This window comes from Camelus ferus, chromosome 16, assembly GCF_009834535.1.
Source record: "Camelus ferus isolate YT-003-E chromosome 16, BCGSAC_Cfer_1.0, whole genome shotgun sequence".
In the NCBI taxonomy this organism is placed as follows: Eukaryota; Metazoa; Chordata; class Mammalia; order Artiodactyla; family Camelidae; genus Camelus; species Camelus ferus.
This window is the reverse complement of record NC_045711.1, coordinates 37,343,943-37,353,918: the sequence shown is the minus strand read 5'-3', so window position 1 is coordinate 37,353,918 and position 9,976 is coordinate 37,343,943. Positions and strand designations below refer to the sequence as shown.

General features: G+C 52.1%; 1 protein-coding gene and 1 long non-coding RNA gene across 13 annotated transcripts; one reads left to right on the top strand and one right to left on the bottom strand.

The window, feature by feature from the left end:
- The first annotated feature begins 1,552 nt into the window (after nt 1–1,552).
- On the top strand, nt 1,553–6,889 carry LOC116656783. The gene is made up of 3 exons (XR_004311732.1): nt 1,553–1,769; nt 5,116–5,200; nt 6,769–6,889. It is a non-coding gene; the product is annotated as an uncharacterized LOC116656783 (long non-coding RNA).
- HEXIM2 (HEXIM P-TEFb complex subunit 2) lies at nt 2,704–7,239 on the bottom strand. 12 transcript variants are annotated; one of them, XM_032457406.1, is made up of 3 exons: nt 7,096–7,239; nt 6,107–6,296; nt 2,704–3,731 (listed from the first exon to the last, which is right to left on the bottom strand). In XM_032457406.1, the coding sequence occupies exons 2-3, from the start codon at nt 6,143–6,145 to the stop codon at nt 2,928–2,930; spliced, it is 843 nt and encodes a 280-aa protein (XP_032313297.1). In that variant the 5' UTR covers nt 6,146–6,296; nt 7,096–7,239; the 3' UTR covers nt 2,704–2,927. The 12 variants fall into 12 exon arrangements, with proteins under 12 accessions (XP_032313297.1, XP_032313303.1, XP_032313294.1 ...); XM_032457412.1 differs by having other exon boundaries at nt 6,184–6,296; nt 7,096–7,238; XM_032457403.1 differs by having other exon boundaries at nt 6,651–7,218.
- Between the last annotated feature and the right edge of the window lie 2,737 nt (nt 7,240–9,976).

Below are 9,976 nucleotides of genomic sequence, written 5' to 3'. Positions count from 1 at the left end.
GTTGGCTGGGGGAGGGCATTGACTGGCACCCCCACTTAAAGGGCCAGTGCCATCTTTGCCTGTGCCCAACGGGGGCGATGGGACCTGGCCCCCTCATCACTCATACTAAATCACTTTCACCTCAGACCCCCTTCCCCACTTCCTGGCAGGCTCCTCCAGCCCCTCAGGCCCCTCAGCTGCTCTATCCACTCCACCACCTCTCAGTCCCTGACCCCACTGCAGACAGAGACTGTCCACTGGACACAGGAGTTTCCACCTGGGAGAGGTGGAAGATTTTACAATCAGTCCTGTGAACTATCTGCCTCTCTGGGCCTGTCTCCCCTGGCCCAGGTGACTGAGAAGGGCTTGGAAAGCAAATGGGCATGAGGGAAGTAGGCACTGAGCACCTGCTCTGGAAAGGCCTGGGGAGTGGGGGAGGAAAGGGGAGTGTGACCAAGCCAGGCTTTCCAGCTGACAGGGTGCAGGGTAGGGGTGGAGGTGGGTGGTGTCTGTAAACTGGAGCTTCTTCACTGAGGTGGGGTCTGGAGAAGCCCGGCCCTGGACCAGGCAGCCAGGGAAAAGCAAGGAGGCACGATTAACCGGGCCTGGCCATTGAAGCTGAGCTGGCTGTCCCCCGTGCTGAGCCTCGAGACACTCCAGCTCTACCCTGGGGTTCCGGGCACTGAGATCCGGGACCCAGATGAGAGGAAGGGGGTGACACTGACTCTTCTTCACTGATCCCTCTCAGCCCCTCCGGACACTCTCCCAGCTCACATCCTTCCCCTGTTTTCTTCTTGCCCCATTGTGGGCCCCACCAGCCTTGGGAAAATTGACCCACTTCAGTGTGGCCTTGACCAAGAGTCCTTCAGCCACTGTGTGCGTGTGTGTGTTGGGGGTGGGGAGGGCCAGCTGGCAGCTTTCCTGTCTCCAGGCTCAGAAGCTTCTGGACCAAGAAGAGATGAACTCCTCACCTGTCCCCTCTACCCCCTCCCGGTGCAGCTCCTGCCTGCTCAGGGACACCCTGGCCTAAGCCACCTCCTGGACACACACCCCCCCCGACACTCTATCCTTCCACACTGCACCCACACCCCTCCCCTCACACTCCAGCAGCCTTCTGGAATCTCATCTCCCCTCCAAGTTACTTTTACACACACACACACACACACACACACACACAAACACACGCCTTCGGGTAAACAACCTTGTCCTGGCCCTGGCCCTTCCCTCTCCCTCTGGGCTCCATGCTGAGGAATGCAGAAGCTCGGAGGCTGCCTGCACCCTGCCCAGGGGCCTCTGGGTCCTTGGCTAGCACCCCACAGGGGAAGGCAGGCCTCGGGCCAGCTTTCCTGGAATCTGGAAAGCTGCTTCCTCTATGAGTGTTGGGTTTTTCCTCTGCAAAGTGGGGACAATCATTCCTCTGGCCCTTCTTGACAGAGCTGTCAGGAATCAAAGGGAAGGGGGCTAAAACCCTCGGCCAGGGTTCTGAAGGGCAGACCCCAAAGATGGGAGATTTTGCTCTCTTAAAACCCATTCCTTCTGAAAATCTGTTCTCGCCTTGCTTCGTTGTAGAAGACGCTGGCGAGGCCTGGGTGTGGCAGGGCAGAAATGAAAGTTGCCCTGGCAGCACACAAGGTTTGTCAACATTTCCATCCTAGCAGCTCCCAGGCCTGAGCCCTTCTCTTGCCCAGTGTGGCCTGTCAAGATGATCTTTCCTGGAATGGAGGTTAAGCTGGGCTGCCAGGCCTCCGCCCCGCCCCATGCACGGTGGCAGAGCCAACACAGGCTCATTGGTGAGTTGACTAACTTCCCCTCCACCACCACAGCCTGACACTCTGCAGCCACAAGGACGAGAGACAAGGTGTCTGGGGAAGGGTGGGTCTGAGTGTGAGGGGGTGTGTGAGCTTGCTTCAGAGCCCAGTACTGCTGGTGTGTTGGTGGTATCTGCATATCCGGGCTGACTCAGCTCTCTATTAGACAGACAGGTGAGGGGCTCATCTCAGAGGAATTAACCATACAGGTGATTAGGCTAAGAGGAGCAGGATGCCAGGATGCATGGCAGGCATGGGAAAGCCAGGCCACCAGCTCTGCTAAGGATCCAGTCGCTGTCCTCCCTGCCCACATCCCCATTGCTAAGGATCCAGTCACTGTCCTCCCTGCCCCCACCCCCATCCCCACCTTGGGCTTATTTACCATCAGAAGAAAACTTCCCTCTGCCCGTCCAGGAAGTCAGGGGCAAACATGACAACTAACCTCCTGCCCAACCCCTGGCTGAGAGATGTGGGAGGTGGGGGACTGGACAAGGACAAGGAGAAACAAGGTACCCAGACCATGTTGAGCTCAGCCCTCTAACCTGTGGGAGGACAGGGAAATTACAGGGAGCTTGGGAACAAACCCTGGAGGAACCCCTGGACTTGAGCCCAGCACTTCCTCTTCCAGGGGAAACTCTCAGCTCCTCAGGGCAATCTGGCATCTTAAATCAGGTTCCAGCAGAATCTGGAGGCTCCTGACTGAGCCTCCTTCAGCCTCTGCCTCCCCCTTTCTATAACCTTCAGAGCAGTCTGATTCCTCCCAGATACACAGAGCAGATTTCAGGCATCATGGAAACCCTGAGAGGCCTCCAATCTAGTGGTCTGTTGTCCTCCCAGGCTTAAGGCAAGGGGGGACTGGGATGAATGGCTTTGATTTTCAGAGCAGCCCTAGTGAAATCAATGCTAGCCGCTCCCATTTCATCTCACCAAAATCATTTAATTTCTTTGTGAAAAATAAGATGACATCAGAGAACAAATTGTGGAAGTGACAAGGTGGAAGCCTGAACCTATTTTAGTTGTTCTCGGGGTGGGGTGGGGGGTGCAGGAGTGCTGAGACCTGCCTCCCTGAGACGCAGCTGGCCTGAGTGTGTACGAACCTTCTCTTTGGTTCACCCTGGCCGGGCCGGGGGCGGGGCACCTCTAGGTGCCTGGCTCCCCACTGCGGCAGCCGCCCTCTTGGTTCCACATCTCATTTTCCTGCCGAAGCCGCTGGTTCTCCGTCCGGAGCCTCTCGACCTCGGCAGCCAGCTCCTCCACCTGGCGACAGGGCTGCCCGCTGGTGCACCCCTGCAGCTGCTGCAGCCTCTTTGTCTCCTCTTCGGCCTGTGACAGCCGCCTCTCCAGATCAAGATAGTCCCGCACCAGCTCCTGCTTGCTGCGGGCCTGCAGGCTCTCGGTGTGATAGCGCTCGTAGGCCTCCGAGAAATCCCTCTGCTGGAACTCCCCGTGTGCTCGGCCCTGCCCATCGCCATCCCCTGCCTCACTTTCCCCACTGGAGCCTGGGTGGGAGGCCCCTTGGGGCACATCCAGGTTGGGCTCCTCGGGGTCTCGGTCATTCATCAGGAACTGGGTGGTGTTGTAGGGTGCCACGGGCTGGCCTTTGGCGAACATCTCCTCTCGGACCCGGGAGGCCCTCTGGCTCTGCCTCTCATCCCGCTGCTGCTTCTCGGCCCAGCTCAGCTCCAGGTAGGGCCGCCAGGGCCGCTTGCGCTTTGAAAGCTTTGACGATCGCCGGCGGTGCTTCTTTCGGGCCAGTACAGCCTCCACTGAGCAGCGCCCTGGGCTCTGGGTCCGGGGGCCCCGACCGCTCCAGGCCAGGCCACTACTGGCCCCAGGAGGATCTTCCTCCTCTGAGTGGCTCTCCATCTGGGGTGTCAGGGGCAAAGAACCTCCAGAGTCATGAGGCTCAGGGGATGTTTTGGGGCTCCCAGGAGCACTAGAGGTCTAAAGAGGGAGGACAAGGGAGGAGAGATCAAAGCCAGCCTGTCCCTGGTGGTGGAATTCTCCCCTGTCCACCAGCCTGAAGCTGACTATCCCACACCCAGCTCACTTGGTCCCTCTCTAGCCTTGCAGCTTCTGCAACCATTTGTTTGCTTATAGGCTTGGGTTAGACAATATACTGTCTGTCCCCCAACCTTCCGCAAGCAAATTCACAGTGAGAGCAGGAATTTTGCCTGTGTATTTCACTTTGTAATTTCAATGCCTAGGACAGTACCTGGCACAGAGCAGGCATTCAATAAATACTCTTTGAAATGAGATGGAAAGTGGTTCCTGATGTATTTGCTTGAGCAGAAGCCCAAACGGTACTCATTCTTCCCTCTTCCTAGAAAGCTTGTCTTTTAGACAGAGCTGCTTCCTGGCAAGTGACCTGTACAGTCCCACAGAACCCCATGGTTCAGAAAGGCCCCATGCTTTGCTTAATGTTCTGCTGTCATTGTCTTGAACTTCTTAGTAATATTTGAATAAAGAGCTTTGCACTCAGCCCCACAAATAATATAGCCAATCCTGCTTCCAGCTATTTGCATAGCTGATTCTTTTTCATCCTTTAGAGCTTAGTTCCAATGTCACCTCTTCAGAGAGGCCCTCCCTGACCACCCTATCTAAAGCAGCCCCCTACTCCCCTTCCCAGTGACTCCCTGTCGTGTGTGTGACAGTTAATGTCCCACTTAGCATATAGTACATTACCATTTACCATCTGTCTTCCTCCTATAATATGTCCTGTCAATTAACCACTGTGTCACTTTGCAAGGTAAGTGTTCAATAAATACATGTTAAATGACATAAAGCCCAAAAGAGAGGGGATCCAAAAAATATTGGAACACGAGACTCTCTTTTCTTTCATTCTAGGGCAAAGATGGAGTGTATTCTAGGCAGAAGTTGGTATCACTCTTCCACATAAGGGGCAGGAAAGAGCCTGGGAGAGGAAGGGCCAATCTCCAGCCCAGAGAATTCTAGAAGTTATCTAAGAGGTGGAAAGGATTCTGTCAAGAGAGTGTGTGTTCAGGGCATCTGTTTATCTCTGTCCTGCTGAGGGTAGGAGTGCTGAGTGTGGGGGAGGGGAATGAATTGCTCGAAGTTTGTGGTTTGGGAAATTCTAATAATAACCACTACCATTGACCCACTGTTGTATAATGTACAGCACCATTCAGAAACATCCAAGTGTGGATCCACAAAAGTGTAGGGTGTGTACTGGTGGATGTATGCAGCCCTGTAAGAGCTAGAGGTGTGTTCTATGTGTTTTGGAGACCCTGGAGGTCTCATAATTTGGGATTGGGTATGTTGGCGTGTGTGTGTTGTCTGTTGTGTTGTATTGTTATTTCACCTGCAGGGAAATCATCAATCAAGAGTTACAGGCCTTGTCTCCCCCAGTGTCTGGGTCAACTGAGGAGAGCTTCTGTCCCACTTAGGAAGAGGTAAGGCTGCTAGGGGCTCGTATGTACACAATCATTTACCTGTTCCCAGTCCTCAGCAAATCTCCCCCATGATCCTTCCCCCAACCCAATCCAGCCCTACCCTTCAGCCCCACACATGCTGCCTCCCTCCTAAAGGTTTGTCTCTCTGCCACTATTACCACTATTGCAGGTAAGCATTTGCCCTTTCTGAAACTTCTGGCTCTGACATACCATGAATTCCAAATTAAATGAATCCAGAAAACACTGGAAGTAGCTAGGTAAGGTGGGTTAGAGGAGCAGAGTTTCCTTGTTACCTATAGGGAGTCTGGACTAGGGGAGAAGAATGGGCGAAGTACGGACAGTGAGAGCCTATGGGCTGGGAGGGATTGGGCTCCTGTAGCCAGATCTGAAGGTGATGTTCTCTGAGGGGCTGATATAATCTGTCTCTCCCTCTTCTCCTGGGTGATTTTCTCCCCGCTAACCCTCACCCTAAATTGTGAACCAATGACTCAAACTCTTCTCCCTGCTTCAGACTTGGTTCTCAGCCTAGGCAAAATGCAAGGCAGGGTTCTGTCATTTAAGGCTCTAAGTTTAGACCCTGGGTCTTCTGCTTGCTGGCTGCATGATTCTAGAAAAGGTATTTCAGCTCTCAAAACCTTAGCTTTTGGATGGATATAGCTCAGTGGTAGAGCGCCTGCTTAGCATGCATGAGGTACCTCCATTAAAAAACAAAACAAATCCCCAGCATCTCCATTAAAAAACAAAACAGAACAGAACAAAAAAACCTTAGCTTCTTTGAAATGGAAATAGTAACTCCTACCTTGAAGGGCTACTAGGATTTCATAAAATAGCACAGATTTAGCATATTGCTCAGCACACAGTAGGGACTTATTTAAAAATATTGGTTTTCCAAATCCGCCAACACACCTGAGACAAGAAGCCGGGGTCCCATTTGGCAGGATCCATGTTCAGGGTACTCGCGTGGTTGGGAGGGTGGGGCTTACCTTGGCCTCCTCCAGGGCTGCTGGTGACTCTGTATTACTGTTGGTCTGGTTTGGAGTAGTCACCTTCTTCTGTTCCAAATCTTTCAGCAGATGCCTTTAACTAGTGACACCTGCTTTAAATAACAGAAACCTAAGTTTTGAAGGAGAAGTTTCAGGAAGACTCTGGCTACCAAGGCAGCGGCAGCCATTTTGTAGCACCAGACCTGCACATCCTCAGTTCAAAGGATGGGCCTGAAGGGAGCCTCCACCCTGGTGTCAAAACCTCCAGCCAACAAGGGGCCAAATAAGGATTAAGGGGTTATCTTTCCAGTTCTGTTCCTCAGGCCAGAACTTACATCCTATACTCTTCTCCTGAAAGTCACTGAGGCCCAGGCTGCCAGCTAGAAAGCTAGGCCTAATCTTTGTTCCCTCAATAATGAAAGGGGGTGAAAATAGACTGACTGGGGAGGCAAATGTACAATAATTACCTGGAGAGGCTGGGAGTGTAGTGGGTCAGTGGCTCCAACAAGCCTTAGGAGAAGACCTTTCCCCACTGCCTCCAGAGGCCCCAATCTTGACTGCAGCCCCCCCCCCCCTCCTCCCCAGGAAGGGTTCCGGAATTCAATGCCTCAAGAAACACGACTGGGGCCTGGGCTGATCCTGGGGCTGAGGCCTTTTTATCTACAGGGACTGGCCTGCCTTCCTCCTTCCTCAGGATGGGAAACAGAGGAAAGGAGAAAGAGAAGTCTTCGCACTACAGGCAGCTGGTCTGACTTCAGGATGGATTCCTTGGAAGACGGGAAATGATCTGGGAAGGAGATTTTGCGAAGGCAGAACTGACCTATTTGCTGTCAAGGGCTATGCACACGACTATATCTGTGTGTCTTTCTGTGCGACCGCCTGTCTGTGCAATTCCCACCGCCTCAGCCCTACCTCTTGCAACAGTTGCTGCAGCTCTGGTCAAGCAGCCCAGGCACTAAAGTTGGGGGAAGGGGGGCCCGGCCTGGCAGCGCGGTGCCTGCTGGGGATTGTAGTTCTTCTAGCTGAGGAAGGCGGATCAAGAACCTGTCACTTCAACACACACACAGAAAACTCCAAAAACCATCTACCCTTGCGCGAGTAGCGTCCCGCGCTCACCGATATCTTCTTTGATTGGTCCACTCGCCTGCCAATATCCTCATTTTTGTCAACAATTAGCTGTGCGGAAGCACAACCGGAACCGCCTTTCCGATCTCAATTAAAGTGTTCATTGATGGCGTTAATCTTTACTGGGCAGGAAATAGATCCGGCCGAGGTGGGAGGGGCTTGGGAGCGGAGGGATCCTCCGCCCTAGAGGAAGGCGACGAGAAGGAACGGTGGCCGCCGCCGCCATTTTGGGCTGGGAGGAGGCAGCGGAGGGACTCGCTGCGCAGTGAGAGCACCCCATGGGGGGTGGTCCGGGCGCGGGGAGAGGCCGGGCCGAGTGGGCTGCCTGAAGTGGCGACGCCGGGGACGGCCGGGAGTGGGACCGGGGACCAGGGGCGGGTGAAGGTTGGAGTCTCCCTGGCCGGGCCTGGTCCTCAAACCGTCCCGGCAGCCCCGCAGCCTCGCCTCTCACGGTGGGCGGGGTTCTTGGGTAATTACCGCGTGTTTCCCGAGACCCCAGTTGGGGAGAGACCGGGTGAAACGACTCCCCTCTGCTTTTTTCCACGGGAGCACAAATCATGAGGCGGAGCTCCGCCAAGTTCTTTCCCCACCCCCATGCGGCCTGGGTATGGCGGCGAGGCCCGGCGTGTCGGGACGCCCGCTTCAACCGGCGAGGTGGGGCGACGCTAGATTCCAAAGCTTGGCTCCGCGGGGGCGGGTGGAGGTCTCAGCTCCGGCCGCGCGTCCCTCTGGCGTGGCAGTCCGCTGGAGGCTCCGAGGGCAGAGAGCCAGGTGCACCCACCATCTCCCCACTTATACACCAAGGCCATCCCGTGGCCACGGCTGCGGAAAGGAACAGCCTTCTTCCTACTGTAGCAACCACTAATCCCCCTGGGACCAGCCAGATCGGGGCGCGAGGAAATCTCTGAGCGCTCTTGTCCTCGAGATTTCCCCTATCCAGCCCCGATTCTCGGGAACGACCTGACCTCGCATGTCGCCATCCACTGAGGGAAACTTCAAAAGTGTGCTGTTCCACTTCTCTTGAAAGTTTACACCAAAGAGGAGTGGGTTTTTGCTCTCTGCAGAATTGGAACACAAAATAACGGAGTCGCCACGGTTCTGGGAATAAAAGTGGAGTGGCCCATTTCGGATGCTTCAGGAACATCTGTTTGCATTTTGAAATCTGAGCCATAACTTTTACCAAACTTTGGGAGAAATGGCTGCCCTCCTAGAGGAAAAAACGAACTAATTCCAATGTAATCTTTATAAGACTACAAATTCTTTCCAGTTTAAAGAAGTTTTCTCCCACAAACGAAACAAAATGGGGGAATATTTTGCCACTAGGCATTGTTACTAGGGAACCTCTATTTTGAAATTCCAAAAAAAGTTACTTATGTAGATCCCAGATGGCTACCAGAATAGAAGTTAGTTGAGCTACTTCATATCTGTACCGTTTGGGCAGTAGGAGAGACCTGATTTGAAAAAATAAATACTCAACCCTGTATTACAGCTGCAGCAGCTTCTAAAGGATTGAAATTTGATATGAAATTCTTTTCCTGAATTGCAGATTAAACCATCTTGTTTCCTACTGCTCTAAATCTAAATTCAGAGAGACTCACGTTTCTGGGATAGCTTAATATTGTTTAAAAAGGCCAGTTAAAATTATGCCTAGGTAAACTCAAGTAGGAGAGTGAGTGGGCAGTGAACTTTATCTTTGAGGGTATGTTGTAATGAGTCTCATTGCCAATTACATATGGTCAAATCATTCCTAACCATTTGGCTTAAATAGCAAAGTTTCTTTAGAACTGAAGCCCTGTTTCTCTTATTAATAAAGTAGTTTTTTTTAAGGTTGTAAGAATGACAGTTCCATAGCTGTAACTATTTCCTTGCCCCACTCCCACCCCTGACAGATGTATTAGAACTGGATTGCAAAAATACAGTCATCAAGTCAGGTTCTTAATCTAAAATTTGAACCATTTGTGGGAGGGTATAGCTCAGTGGTAGTAGAGTGCATGCCTAACATGCATGAGGCCCTGGGTTCAATCCCTAGTACCTCCATTAAAAAATAAATAAACCTACCCCCCCCCAATAAAGTTAAATTTGAACCACTTATCCTAAATGAAGCTTCCGTACACTTGATTCATACTGTAGGTTAACTTTTCGCTTATGTCATGTTCACACTGTTCTTCAGATCAAGAGAAGATGGAGTTAGGAAAAGCTAAATAGTCATAGCAGCCAAAAGGGGCTTTAAAGAATTTCTTTGTGGTTCTTCTGTCAAGAATTTAATAGTGGAGGATCTCACACTCTTAATGATTCTTCCTCCATTGTGAAGTAATCTTGTTAAACGTTTGGATGCTACTAAGTGGAGAATACCAGGTGCAGAAATTTGCTACTCATTTATAAAGATGAAAGTTTATCTTCTTTAAGGTTGACCCACAAGCTTTTCCATTCCTTGATAAGAAAGAGGCTGGGAATGAAACCAGTTTATTAATGGTCCGTTGCTACTGAGCAGAACACAGGACTGGAAGTTATGAACTTCAAGTTCTATTTCTGTGTGTGCTACCATAGTCTTAGTTGGCTTGGCTAGAGGCCAAATCCTGAAGATGAGGCCAGACTGGTCATTTTGTTGCTGAGTCTATTGTTCGTCTAATGTTCAACCAGACCTTCAACTTCCTCCTCAGCTCTCCCC